Source organism: Camelus bactrianus, chromosome 27, assembly GCF_048773025.1.
Source record: "Camelus bactrianus isolate YW-2024 breed Bactrian camel chromosome 27, ASM4877302v1, whole genome shotgun sequence".
Classification (NCBI taxonomy): domain Eukaryota; kingdom Metazoa; phylum Chordata; class Mammalia; order Artiodactyla; family Camelidae; genus Camelus; species Camelus bactrianus.
The window spans coordinates 26,644,348-26,659,468 of NC_133565.1; the positions used below are offsets into that span (position 1 = coordinate 26,644,348).

General features: G+C 40.5%; 1 protein-coding gene across 1 annotated transcript in view; it reads right to left on the reverse strand.

Moving 5' to 3' along the window:
* Positions 1-8,969, reverse strand: part of IQGAP1 (IQ motif containing GTPase activating protein 1) — a 90,772-nt gene extending 81,803 nt beyond the window's left edge. Inside the window, exons 1-2 of the mRNA XM_074354185.1 lie at positions 8,802-8,969; positions 6,863-6,962 (exon numbers count right to left, since the gene is read on the reverse strand). Of these exons, the coding sequence (XP_074210286.1) occupies positions 6,863-6,962; positions 8,802-8,856 (155 nt within the window). The 5' untranslated portion in view covers positions 8,857-8,969. The remainder of the gene's footprint in view (positions 1-6,862; positions 6,963-8,801) is intronic.
* Positions 8,970-15,121: the final 6,152 nt, after the last annotated feature.

The window sequence follows — 15,121 nt, forward strand, 5'->3', positions numbered from 1 at the left end:
AAATAAGGGGAACTGGTAAACTAACAAATTCTCTTGGCTACAATCTCCTTTTTTCCACCTAAAAAGGACCCTACATGTGTTACATTATTCTTCATGAACTAATCAGAGACTGTTTAATCTATTAATAAGAGCAGAGAGGGAAAAAGAATTAATTGTCCAAAATGAAAATTGCACTATGATAGGGGGAGGGTATAGCTCAAGTGGTATGAGTGCATGCTTAGCATGCACGAGGTCCTGGGTTCAATCCCCAGTACCACCTCTAAGAATATATTAAAAACCTAATTACCTCCCTCCCCTCACCAAAAAATCCAAACAAACAAAAAAAAGTCACAATATGATAAAGCAACTACCATTAACAGAACCAAGGGGAAAAATAAATCAAGATGGTAGAAAATCAAGTTAGTGAAACAGAAGACATATATGTAAGATACATATCTAGAATGCTGACTTAAACAAAATGAAGATCCACCATAAAACACTGTGCAGATACAACCTGCCAACAGGCACCCCTACCACAGAACTAATGAATTAGAACTAATCATTAAAGGTATAACAATTTCTGGGATCTAAAATAAACACACAAAAAACATATTATTACAGGCAAAGTTACTAAGTCAGTATCAATTCTAATATGTAACTTGGGGAAACTTCAAGAAACAAGAATTTTACAAGTTTCAAATCATGAAAAAGCATTTTAAAAATGTTACTTGTCATGGAGCTAAAAATCAAACTAGCTTCAGATGTTGTTTCTCAATAGTAAGTACAAGAAAGTGAAGTCACACAGTTTTTCAAGAAAAATGAAACATAATTCACCATAATAAAATAAAAAGTCTAGAAATAGAATTATATATAATTTAATATTTGAAATAGTAGATATCGACTGCTAATAGGTAGTAGAAAGATTATTTTTAAATAATATCAGAGTAATTGAGAAACACCATGAAATTTAAAGACTTAGATGCTTAAAAAGCACATGACTAAATCATAGAAAAGCAACAGAATATAAAACTTCAAATCTTAGCAAGGCTTTAGAGAAGTTAAACTATCTAGGCTTTGAATTGATAGAAGAAATTATAAAGAGAAAGATTAACACTTAACTGCATAAAATTTAAAACTTCTGTATAGTGAAAGAACAAATAAAATGGAAAATCAGGAGAAAATGTTTGTAGCAATATGACAGGTTGACACCCATATTATAAGAGAGCTGGAAAAAATCAACATCATGACCCTAGAAGACCAACAAACATCATTGACAATTTGCATAATAAAATTAAAATGGTAAACAAAAAAATGGGAAAATGTTTACTCTTTCCAGCAATGAAAGCAATGTAACTTTTGGAATAAGCCTAAATAAATTATGGACATTATGTACCCATTGAAAATAGTAATTAAGATGACAACACAGTAATCAAACAAATCTAAATTTGTGATTACAACTATCTAAAAATTACATACTTGGACAGTTTTTCCTTTTTCTTAATCCATTCCTTTTTTTATTATAAATTCATGATTATTGTAAAAAGTATTTTATTTTATTTATTTTGTAAAGTTTTTTTTTTTCAGGGGGGGGAGGTAATTAGGTTTATTTATTTATTTTTAGAGGAGGTACTGGGGATTAAACCCAGGACCTCTTGCATGCTAAGCACGCACTCTAACACTTGAGCTATACCCTCTCCATAAAAATCACTTTAAATATACAGAAAATATTAAGTAAAAAGGAAGAGTCTTCCCTCGACCCTCTAGAGGTATCCTCTGTTTCTGGTGTTTCCTTTCAGACAACAGCTTAAGTCTGAAATGAAAAAAAACTAGAACTACCAATCTTCAGCACCTTGAAAGTGTCCAGAAACTTCCCCAGAAAAGTTTATGAACGTCTCATCATCTTCATATTAAACCTGCTTTTGCCGCAAGGACCAGGATAAAGAATACATTTATTGAGTGCCTACTGTATTTCAGACAGTGTAAGGCACTTAACCCTCACATCAACTCCCTAAAATGCACAGTATCGCCAATCTGCAAAGTACAAATTTAGTCTCACTCCCTAAAGTTAAACAACTTGCAAAACAAGAATCAGAACTCACACCTGCCAAAACTGAAAGTCCTCTCATTCTTTTCGCTTCGCGTATCTCAACAGTCAAGATTTTCAGAAACCTTTTATTCAGATTTTTAAAAATTTATCTTACTTAATTACAAGTATTATGAGATTATAGTTGTACGACTTTTCTTAATAATCCTGATAGCTACTAACTAGTTGACTGCCTAATTTATACCAGATTACTCTCCACGTTTCCCAAATGTAAACTTTGCTAAGTGTTTCAGCTACACTGTAGGGTAGCTTTTCCTGGCCTCTGCTAGGAACTACTCCTCCCCTTTGTAACATTATTACAATGTGATAAGCTCTCTTAGTTTGAATCACTTTTCAGACGCAACCCACTTCTTACCATGGAGTCTGTCCAAGGCAGTTGAACTAACGTAAATTTCAGAAAAAAAAGAGATTTTCATCTGTCACCATTTTAAGACTTAAGAACAGCATGACTGGGACATTGTGCTGTACACCAGAAATTGACACATTGTAACTGACTGTACTTATATTAAAAAAAAAAAAAGAATAAATACCACCCCGTGCTTCTTGATAATCATAAATACATGAATGCATGCAGCTTGCAGTCCCAAAGTACCATTAAGTAGCTACATATACTGTGGCCCCTTAATCACACTGGGTCTCATGAAACGATTAAATTAGTTTTTTCATCTGTAAAAGGAGAGTTTGGGTCAAACTGAAAGAATCCTCCTCAGTCTTTAGGTGATATTCTTCCATCTGAGAATTCTAGAAGCTGGTGCGCAAGCTGTTCTTCCTACTCACCTCACCTATCCATTCTTATTTGGTAGCCTCTTAAATGTCTTTAACTACTCTTTTTATGATCACTGTGTGCCAACCTGGATATATGCAGATGTTACTGGAATTCTGATCCCACTTAGAGGAGAGATCTCAAGAGCCTATCCTGAAAAATGTTCAGTGCTAAAAACAAGGACACAGGCACAAAAGAGAATTTGTTCTCAAGAACTGATTTCTTTCCAAGATATTTTTTCAATTCCCCTAAATTACAGAAGGTAAAGTGCCTCTATTTAGTGCTAAGCGCTTGTTAACATCACGTGGTTCCTGTCTCCAACCAGCCACAGCCCTCACTTTCCCTTCTACAAGGGGAAGGGTGTCCTGCCCCTGGAGCTGGGGTAGGGACACTAAGCAGGAGGAAGGTGGCCCTTGACAGGCTTCAAAGGGCATACCAGCAAGCATCTGAAAGAAGGAATCCTAAATTGTCAAACTCGAGGAGTGCTGGAATTAACTAACCCTCCTCTGTGACCTCTAACCGAACTGAATTTTCTCCCATTTTCAGTTCTACTCATACATGCTCCTCATCTGCTGACTGCCCTGTTCTGCTCTGCCTGATATGTTCTCTTCTTGGGTCTTTTCACCTGAACCTTTTGATTTTCCTATTACTTCCTCCTGTACAAGACCTGAGCACCTACCACACCTCACATATTTAAACCTCATCTCCTTCAGTGGAGTGAAAATGCTGCTCATCTCTACGAACAACTGCTCCTTAGGCAAAACAAATGTAAAGCCCAATCAGAAAAGGCAAAAGGATAAAAAAAATTAACCACATTTAAGCATAAATCTGTAATTTAAGATGTCTTTTATAAAGTCCTTGGTCTGCTCTGCAGCCCACAGCATAAAACCCTGAATCCTTAGATACTTCATTAGAACAATAACAATTTCCATATTGACGATACTCTCCAAACAACAGAGAAAAGCAAAATCTCTATACTTTTTATTTCCCAACCACTCCCAGTGCATACTTTTATGGAATCACTCCTAAATTTTCCCACTTAACCTTTTGGGGAAACACAAACTTACACCCACAACACACTGATTTCTCTACACATACTCTTACTCCATGTCTATGCACATTTATATGCTCTGTCTCTACACACTCTCCTCTCTTCCCACAAAAGAGCTGTTACAGGTACAGGAGAAAATAAGAGTATCCTGGGATACACAATGGGGCCACTGTGCTATAAGGTGGAGCTTTTAGTGGGAGGAGTAGCAGCATTATAAATAGAACTGAAGAGGGAAACCTTTTCTCCCTTGGATCTCTCTGATCTTTCTCCCTGGCCTTGAAGCGGGTATAAATTCCAGACCTTGGGACTCCTCCAACTTGGAAGGGGTGGAGGTATGAGGGAAACAGGATGGGGTCAGTCCAAAAAGGCAAAATGGACTTGTGCTAGAGGGGAAAGTGGGACCTCAGGAGCACACAAGGTACAACCCAGCTCATGAGGGTAGGAGACACAACTGGGAGCTGAAGCCCCAGCTTATTAGGAAGAGCATGTGATTTGTCTGTGGTGCACCTCAAACAATTTTTAGTGGAGGGAGCAGCCACATTAGGTGGCCAGGAGGGATCCCAATCTTCTTTTCTCAGCATGACAATCCTGGGCTTTTTTTCATAATCCTCTCTAGTTGTAAAATCTAAATAGGTGCTTCCAAAGTTGATCTTCTAATCAAAAAAAATCTAAAAAACTTAAAAAAAATTTTTGCAACTGCCTCTTCTTCACTGAAATGATAGATATATAAAACTACAGTATCTATTACCTAATCAAAGCTTTAAGCAAAAAAAACAAAAACAAAAACAAAACAAACAACAACAACAAAAAAACATTGCATCCAGATTGTATATGATTGCCTCCATAAAATAAACCAAGCACATTTCCTCGATGCCAGGTCAAAGCGTAGAGTGTACCCGGACAATATGCCACTGTTATGCTCTCCCTTATAACCCAAAGCATAAAAAATAAAGACTATCACAAATGTCTCAGTGCCTTAGTCACTTCCTAAGTATGCAAAAGCACCCAACTAAAAAACATCCCAGGGGATCATGGCCCACTGGATAGATTTTAAAGGAAATGGGCTCCTTTCCTACTATGGGGGAAAAAACACCTGACAGAGTGCTCTACAGTAGATAGAAGTGAAGCGCCTTGCTAGTGCAGCACTTGAAGAAGGAAACGTGATGAAGTGCATCATCTTATCCAGGCTATCATAACCCAGCAGAGGATAGAGTTCTAGAAATGTTTAAAATATTGTTTCTCTACTGGGGGAGGGAGGACCATCAGAACCACTAAAAGCATTTAAAATATATAGCTATCTGGACCTTCCAGCCCAGATCTACTGAACCAGAATCTGTGTCATAAGACCTAGATATGTATTTTTTAAAAAGTTCCCCAGGTGACTCTAATATACACACCTGGTTAAGAACCACTGTATAAAATGATGAAAACTATTCTTCAGTTAAGAAAATGACAAGTAGACCATGAAAGCTCAGGCCTCAGTCTCCTCACTGAAATGAGGTGGCTGCACCAGGTTAGTAGTACAACTAGAATAGTGGTAGCAAGGGAGTGTTAGCCAAGATACCCTCTGTAAAAAAAAAAGGGAATTTTACCATGGAAACCCAATAAAAGAAGAAACGCAATAGCCAGGGGAAGAAAGGCAAGGTGGGGCCCTTCTCTCTCATCCCCAGGTCACCTTAACAAAGACACCAAGACTTCACAGAGCACAAGATGGTCTCTCATACCAGCTGCAGCTTTCAAATTCTATACCTTCCAAAACTAGATTTGGTCTACAATTTAAGTAGCAAAGGATTTAATTTTTTTTTCATGGGGCCCTTACAAACTTTGTATGAGAAACGTCTTCTAGTAACATATTCACCTCCTGTGGTCTAATCTTCCATTTAGAAAAACAAGTGTTATTATCATCCTCTCCACCTAAATCATCACTAATCTCCCCACAATTCTCCCCCAGTCTAATGAAAGGGCTTAAAGCTCAGAAAAGAAGCCCAGATTCAAGAAGATGCACCAAACACATGTTAGTGGTGGCCCCAGGAATGGAAAGAAGGAGAATGGGACCAGGGAGGGACACAAAGGGGACTCCAACTGTGCCTTTTGAGAGAAAAGGGAAAAATCTGAAGAGCTAACATTTGCTAGTTCTGAAATACGTAGATGTTTGTTGTAACGTTCTCTGGACTTTTCTGTAGCATTTTAAAATTTTCAGAATTAAAAAGACAAAACAAGACAAAAACACTCTTGTTTATTAGCACCATTTGAAACACCCTCGATTTTCATTAGACTTTAACCACAAAACCCTTTTTTTATCCCTTTTTATTACCCACCAATGCTTACTTATAGGATACATGATCTGTAATTACATCTGTCTACCCTGGGACCTTGCAAAGGAACACAGGCACCAGAACAAAAGAAAGGAACCACTGATAGCAAATCGACACTCTAAGAATAAGACCACAAGGTCTTGGAATATCTGAAAAAGGAAAACAGCAGTTGTACATTCACTTCACAAAGAATGCAGAGGACGCTGGCTTTAGTAAACAGTCTTTGCACATTGCCAAATGGATGGACCTACACCCAGAGCACTTCCAAGTGGAGAATGGACCCAATTTGTATAGAAATCAAAACTAATGAAGAACCAGTGAAATATTAAGGTCAAGAACTTCAAACCTTAAAAATGGTATTTCTCCCCCACAGCTGGGTGGTAGTGCCCCAAACATGCACCATAAGCATAAAACTGAACGACACAAATCTGGAAGTTTCTCAGTATACATATTTTGCCCACTGAAGTGTTTCATGATAAACTGCCATCAAGGCTACTTGCTCCCATGAAAAACACCCTATGTGGACTTACTCCTTTAAACTACCAGCCTCCCACAGTCATACCTACAACATACTCAAAGAGATCTTTATCTCTGTCCACACCAGATCAGCTCCCTTCTCCCAATCTTCTCTCCAGTCAGCCCTTCTTTACCTCTTTGCTTCTTCCAAATGACACAGGTACTCATAAGCCACATTCTGACGTCGCCTTTCATCCATCTCCTCCGCAGTAAGTCTCTCATTATCCAGGACAGCTAAAACATGAAAGAAAGAATGTAAGTACAAGGATCTGTAACCTTCCTGAGTGATAAAATTCCTGCTAATCTCCTAGAGAATCAGGGTAATGTGTGGCAGCCAGGTATACCACAATAACTTTCCTAAAACAGGAACCATGGGGCTTCAACTATATTCATCCTGGGGGGGGTCAGAGGCAGAGTGTGTGCTTGGAATGTATGAGGTCCTGGGTTCAATCCCCAGTGCCTCCGTTAAGAGAAAAAAATAAACTATGTTCATCCTACCCTTTGTTAAAAATACAATTATATGAACATGTACTAAATTTCAGTGTGACTTGAAAACTACTGACGAGATTTTGGTCTAAATTTGTGCTGGTCTATCTGCCAGACTCTGTACATTCCGGAGTAATGTTTTTCCCTCTTTTATTACTAACTAAAGCCAGCAGTCATTGAGAACTAAGTGGCAGTAATCGTGCTATGCATTTTACATGCATTCGCTCTTTGAAGCCCCACAACAATCCTGTGATTATCACTCTCATTTCACAAATGAGGAAATTAAGGCTGATGATCTTAGTCTCACAGCCAATAAACGATGGGGCCTGGATTCAAACCCAGGCAGTACATCTCAAAAGCCTATGAGCTTAACTTCAAAGTAATCCATTTCCTTTATGGGCACCCAGGATGTGGAATAAATTCCTAACTCCTGGGGATGGCATTCAATGCCTTTCCCAATTTAGCCCCAACTACTTGTGGAAACTCTTCTCCCTCTCCCTAGCCTCCCTCCCAGCACTGGGCACTCTGCACCACTCAGTTTCCAACACACATAGTGCTCTCCTATTCTTCAATTCCTTAATCCAAGCTCTTACTATTCATGTCAAGTCCCTTACCCCTGTCAAACTACACAGCATCCTGCAAGGCTCTCTGTTCAAATGCCCTACCTGTGTTCTTACTGCCTTCCCCAAGCCTCTCCTCCTCGCCCACATTACTGTTTATGCCTAGTTAGTTCATGGGCACCTTTATCTTTATTATCACTAGATTGTACACCTGCCTCTCTGATTAAACGTTCTTTGAAGGCAGGGCCTGGTCTTATCCATCTTTAATGTCACAAATGTGACACAACACCTGACGTATAACTGTTGAGTGAAATTAACTTAAAAACAGAACATTATTCGCAGAATATAAAATAAAATCTAAAACCTCAAGATCCCAAAAAACTTTTTTGGCCAGGGGTAACGATCTCGCCTGCAGTTCAGTAATGTCCCAGGGATAGTTACAAAATAAAAGATTCGGGAAAATGAGGAAGTCAAAGGTTTGGGTTTGGTTTTGCTTCTTTTTTTTCTCACTTTTGAAATCCTGACGAGGGAACTAAGCTCAGAAAGCTGAAGTGACCTGCCCAGGGCCGCACCTCTCAGCTAGCCTGGGGCCCGGGCAAATCTGGACCCTGGGTACACCTCGCAGGCGGCTCTAGGGCAGCACCTTCCCATGAAGCCGGAGCAGAGCCCGCGTCTCCGGTCTCCGGTCCCCGGGACACGCCCTGCACCGTCCTCCTGCCACCTCACCCTAGGCCATCTCCCCAATTTCGGTCAAGCCTCCCGGAGACGGGAGGCGCTGGGTGGGGCCCTCCGACTGCAGCGCCCGGCATTAGGCGGAGAGGCCGCCTGGGTCCTCCCGGCTGCCTCAGGGACCGAAGGGGCGCGGGCCGGGGGCCTCGTCGCCCGCCACCTCGCCGGACCGGCTCTTCCGGGTCCTCGCGGCCCACAGCCGCCCTGCCCCACCCGCCCCGCGAGCCCCCGGGAAAACGGCGCCTCGGAAGCAGCGAGCCTGGCCCCGAGACCCCCGCGCCGCGGAGCCCACACTCACAGCCATAGTGTGGCCGAGCCACGCCCAGTCCGTCAACCTCGTCCGTGGCGGACATGGCGGCCGAGCCCGGGTCTCTGCTCAGGAAGCGGCGAGACCTTGGAGGCGCGGGCGGTGGCGGCTGCAACTCCTGCAGAGTGCGCGGGCTGCCTTGGTCCCTGGGGCCCCGCCCCACGCCGCCGGCCCCACCCGCAGGCCCCGCCCCAGCGGCCCCGCCCTGCCGCGCCGACAGGAGCTGGCGAAAGGAGGCGGGGCCTGAGCCTCCCGACCACGCCCTGGCCCCGCCCTGTGCCCGCAACGCCCTCTGGAGGCGGAAGGAAGAAGGCGGAGCCTGCCCGCCAGCCTTACTCGCTGTCACCGCGGCTCGACGGAAAAGGCCCTCCCCTGCTCTGGAGCCTCGCCCTTCCCGGCCGCCGCCCCATCTACATCTCGGACAAAAAGGCCGACAGTGTCGATAGCTTGAAATAAAAAACGTGGGCACCTTTCCTTCCCCTGGCTGCCTAGCTAAACTCTTCTGCACCAAAGAACTCGAGAAAGGCCTCCTTTGAAGTGACCCAGTTGATCTTGTGGACACAAGCGGGACCCAAATTGCCGAAAGGGACCAAACAGTCTGGCAGTCTGGCATTCTGGCCTCAGTCCTCTCCCAGACTCGCCAGAAGTCGCCAGATTTGAACTGCTTAACCGCACCCCACCCTCTAGTATTTGAGAAGTGGATGCTAAAGCAGGAGAATTGTGTTTGTCCAAACTTCCTTCCCTTAGACTCCCTGCCAGTACTCTTTGCAAGTTCTTCTTTAGGGGACTCTACCCCTTTTAGGGATGCCTCTTCCCCCTGCAGCCTGTAGCCTACCCTTAAAACATTGGTATTCAACGAAATTCTGTTCCCAGTCCTCTTTCATTTTTTCTTTGCTCACTCTTTCTGAATAACTTTCTCAACGTTCACCTTAAACTACTGAACAGCCCTAAATGTATATCCCAGAACAGACTTTCTAGAAGCCCCAACTCATTATTTTCAGCTATGTAATGGACAGTTTAACCTATGAATTCCACAGATACTTTAAACTTAACGTGTCCAACAATGACCCTGATCCTATTATATTTTCTATTAATGGAAGTGCTCAGTTCGCAGGTGGGACACACCACATTCCTTGCCTTATGCCCTACATGCAATCGGTATCATTTATGGTTTCTTGCTTTAGTCCCTGTCTTCACTGTGATTACACTGTTTGGATTGCCATCATCTCTATTCTCCCTTCTGTTAACTAACTACCTACAGTCACCTGCATATTTTTTCTAAAATGCAAGTGCGGTTGTGTTTCTCCCTTTTATAATTTTTTCCTAATACTCCCTTCAGGATGTGGCCCAATTTCCTTAGCATGCCAAATAAGCCCCTTCACAACCTGACTCTAGGCTTTTTGCTCTAGCAATTTTCAGCTTATCCACTCCAACTTCAAAATATTAAAGTGAGATATTTGAAAATCTATTTTAAAAAAAACCACTCCCATTTAAAAATTCTCTTAAACATTGCAAGTGTATAAAATGTAAAATATGCACATATTTCTTCTAAACCTCAACATATTAATCCCATAGTTTTTACCCTGTTAAGCCTTTCTGTGCTTAATTCTGAAGCTTCTCTGAGTTGAAAGACACAGAGCTGCTAAGAAAGACAGTTTCCAACCTAGTTAATTAAGATTACTTTTGATCAGAGGTTTCTACCAAACATAAGTCCTGGAGCTGCAGACTTTCAGAGCCATTCTCCTCACTGTGCCAACTGTCATTAGGGGTTCCTTTTTAAATTATGTCATATATTAGTTACCTCATTACCTCATCCCCTGACTACTCTTAGAAATCTGCAGTGTATCTTTTGGTTTTATTTTATATTTCTTGGCTTTTAAGATATGTATATATGTTTTTATTTTAATTCTAAAATAAATTGTACTGGATGAAGTTCGCATATATAAATGTATTTTCTCTCTAATCATAAAGGTTATGAACCTAATGGGCTCTTGCATTCTATCTTATTCCTAGGACCATACAATTCTAAAAAGTATTTAAGTTAATATCCCATTGAGTTTCAGATATCTCACATAGCTTTATCTGGTGGTCACAAATTAAGTTATTCTTCATAACTATAATAACTGAAATGTACTGAGGCTTTACTGGACTCAATATTTTGTATTTATTTTCTCATCTGAGCCTTATGATAATCCTACAAAGAACTATTATTATCTCCAATTTACAGATGAAAGAATGGAGAACTAAGTAATTCACCTGAAGCCACAGAGCAAGAGGCAGAGCTGCAACTCAAACCTAGGTCCATCTAATGACATAACCCACATGCCTGGTCATTCAACACAAGATTTAGAGAAATGCACATTAAGGTCATAACTGGCATCAGAGTAGCAATGTTTTGTTTTGTTTTGTTTTATTTTGTTTTGTTTTCTAATTGATACTATTGGCAGAAGGGTGGAAAAGCAACCATTCCCATGACTGGTTGGGTTGTAAATTGATACAATCTTTCTGAAGTCCAATTTTGCATTATGCAGCTATCCTTCAAGCAAGGAATTTCACTTCTTATAATATATCATAACAAAGTTTTTTTTAATGTGCAGAAATTAGTGATAAATATGCTCATTGGAAATGTCTTAAATGCTTGTCATTTGGTTTTTTTGTTTTGTTTTTTGTTGTTATTGTTGTTGTCGTTATTTTAATAGGTGATGGCACCACCACATAATGGAATGCTATACAGCCATAACAGTGATGATTTGTGGTTCTGGTCAGGCTTGACTGGCTACAAGGAATTGAGACCCACTTTTTTTTCCCCCTAGAGGAAAAAAGACTGGAAGGGAGGCACTTACAATAAAGATATATATGGATTGGAACTGGAGCAAGAAAAAACAGGACTAACAGAAGCTTGAAGGCATGGCTCTGTCCCTCCAGGCATCTCTGCTCCTCCACAGGTCTGCTATACCCTCCTCTCTTTGACAATCCTCCGTTCCTCCATTCTAATTTTTTCTGCTCCCTCACAACTCTGGCTTCTGTTTGATGCAAGGCCATTGCATCTTTACACCATCAGCTCCCTTGAGGATAATATCAGTTGCTCAATCCCATAATCCAGTGGCATCTGATTGGCCCAGCTCATGTTTCACCCCATGAGTCAGTCTCTGATTGCCTACAGGTGGGCTGTCCTTGGATCAGATACCAATCTTTTAAATCAGTTAGCTGGGATCAGGAGGTCAGCCAATTAAGAACAGAAAACTGTGAGCTGGCATTATTTCCTTCAACAGGAGGCTGGGTAGGCAAATAATGATCAGTATTTTTAATATGATAGTTAAATGAAATAACATCATGAATGAATAAATATATTGTGATACTACTTTTGCTTTAAAAGTATAGGTAGATAGATATAGATGTACATATGAATAGAAAAAAGGCTTGAAGCATGTACATCAATATATTAACAGTGGTTTCTCCAAATGTGGAATTACAGTGGATTTGTGTAGGATTTATTTGCCTCTTCGTTTTTACCAAGTTTTCTACAATGAGCTACTCAAAATACTATCTTATCAGAACTATAAATATGAATAAAGTTAGTAAATATGAAATAAATAAATAAATAATAAAATGGGAAACTAATGAGCTAAAGTGTTATTTTGGAGATAGAATTGGTTCATAACCTCAAGGAATTTACAGACTCATGAGAGTGGAGAAATATTCACAAAATAGCTTCAGATAAGCACAATAATAGAGGTTTCTCTTGGCCTGGGATAACTTTTCGCCTCTTATCTGCCTGGGAAACTTCTACTTAACTCTCCAGATTCAACTTAAATGTCACCTCCTCCCTAAGCAAAATTAATTACTTCCTCATTTACTTCCCATAGCACTTATAAACCATATGTCTTCAAAGTAAGTCCCAAGTTTTTTTTCACATTTCAATACTTCTGAAATCAGGATAGCCTTACCATCAGTATTTAAAGACACTAGCCAGCTACCAGGTAGAGAATTAGATGGGAAAGTAACATAACTGTCATTGCTTGCCAATGTGTGAATTTAACTAATTTCTCAGAAAAGGTCAGAAAACTTTCAGAGCTAGAATGCTTAGCATGCACGAGGTCCTGGGTTCAATCCCCAGTACCTCCAAAAATAATAATAATAATAAATTCAGAGGGAAAAAAAGTAGAGTTTCTTTAGCTGGTAGCAGAAGAAGTCAAAGAGACTCAAAGCACAGGAGGGATTCAGTGGGCCAATGTCAGATTTAAAGATGGAGGGGGCCTCATGGAAAGGACCTAAGAGCAGCCTTGAGGAGCAGAGTGACCCCCAACTAACAGCCAGCAAGGAAACAGGGACCTCAGATCTACAGATGCGAGAAAACTTGATTTTATTAACAACCTAAAGAAGCTTGGAAGCAGATTCTTCCCCAGATCCTCAAGATAAGAGCCTAGCTCAGTGGACATTTTTACTTTGGCCTGGTAAGACCTTAAGCAAAGAATCCAGTCAAGCTTGCTAAGACTTAATAGAAAACTAATACACATTCACAGACATAGAAAACAAACTTATGGTTACCAGGGGGTAAGGAGGGATAAATTGGGAGTTTGGGATTTGTAGATACTAACAACTATGTATAAACATAAATGAATAAGGTCCTGCTGTATAGAACAGGGAACTATATTCAATAACTTGTAATGGCCTATAAGGAAAAAGAATATGTATATGTATAAATGAATCACTATGCTGTACACCAGAAATTAACACAACATTGTAAATCAACTCTACTTCAATTTTAAATGAATAAATAAATCTGCCTGATTGAAAAAAAAAAATAGAAACCAATACATATGCCCTAGGACATTTGAGTGTGTGGGGAGGTGCATAAGGAGGTTCACAGGTAATGTCACCAAATGATGATAAGATTTTGCATTAAAAAACACTATGAGCTAGCTGGGCTCCCAGCTCCTTTCTGACAGGACTGTCTTCATATATTCAACGAGTCTTTTGAGCAGATGTAGCCAGTAATGAAGTAAGCACTCTATTTGATCTATGCAATCTTGGATCTTATTTCTCTGTCTTCCTGCAGACTAAACAAAGTAAACTAAAAGGCTAGATCTAGAACAAAAGAGACAACACACAGCAAATTACAGGATACCATGAAGTGAGTCTGTTAAGAGCCAGTTTTCATCTTTATTAAACTTTAAGTGTTTAACTGTTTAACTCTCCTTTACCTCTTCATTTGAAGAAAACCTATTTTGTCTTGCACTTCAGGTATTCATATGTTCTGGACCTTGTGTCTGAGCATAGCTCCTGCCAGGTATTCTAAATTTTGATACTTCTTCAACCTCATGGTTGTTCAGAAAGAAGACAAATTTTTAAACTATGTTCATAATTGCAGCCATTTACCAATTGTTTACCATGTTCCAGAACATGCTAGGTGCTTTATACTTATTGTCTCATTTAATCTTCATAATAAACCTGTGAGGAAAATACTATTATTCTCATTTTATAAATGAGGAAACAGGCACAAAAAGGTCAGGTATTTTGCTCAAGGTCATAAGATTCAGAATTAAGAATCAAGCCTAGGTCCTTCAGATTCTAAAATTTCTGGTATATCACCATTCAACACCAGCTCACAGTTTATAGACAGCTTATCAGTGAAAAGATGTTCATTCACTTCTTGAACATGTCTAATTGCCTCTGGGAACTGTTCAACAAACATTTCTCAACACTCATGTCCTGATCTAGGGACAGCTGACAACAGAGACTCAGAAGTTGCAGGAGGAAGCCAGAAAGTCAGCCCAGAATAGAGTGGGGCATTGGTTTCCAAGGGCTGGGGTTAGAATAAACCACAAGGCATTAGCAGTCTGAAGGCTACAGGCAAAGGACAATATAAGGGCCCATTAGGTGACACACATGAGCTCAGGAGGTAGCCAGATCAAAGTATGAAGAAAAGCGAAGTAAATGGCAATGAACGCCAGACTGCTTCCCGGGCCTGGATCCTGAGACAAGCCTGCACAGGCAGGGTTCCCTCGCGGCATGCCTCTTACATATCTACAAGGATGACAGTGGGTTACTAGCAGCGATGGCTAACTTGTAATGAGTGTCCTCCAGATCCAGTTTTAAATGTTTGATATGTATTACCTTTTTGATCTTCCCAACAGGTTGTTAAGGCAGGATGTACAGCTGACCCTTGAACAATATGGGTTTGAACTGCATGGGTCCACTTATATGTGGATATTTTTCAATAGCAAATACCACAGATCTACATGGTCGGTGGTTGGTTGAATCCACAGATGCCGAGAAACCACGGATCCTGAGGGCCAACTATAAATCAC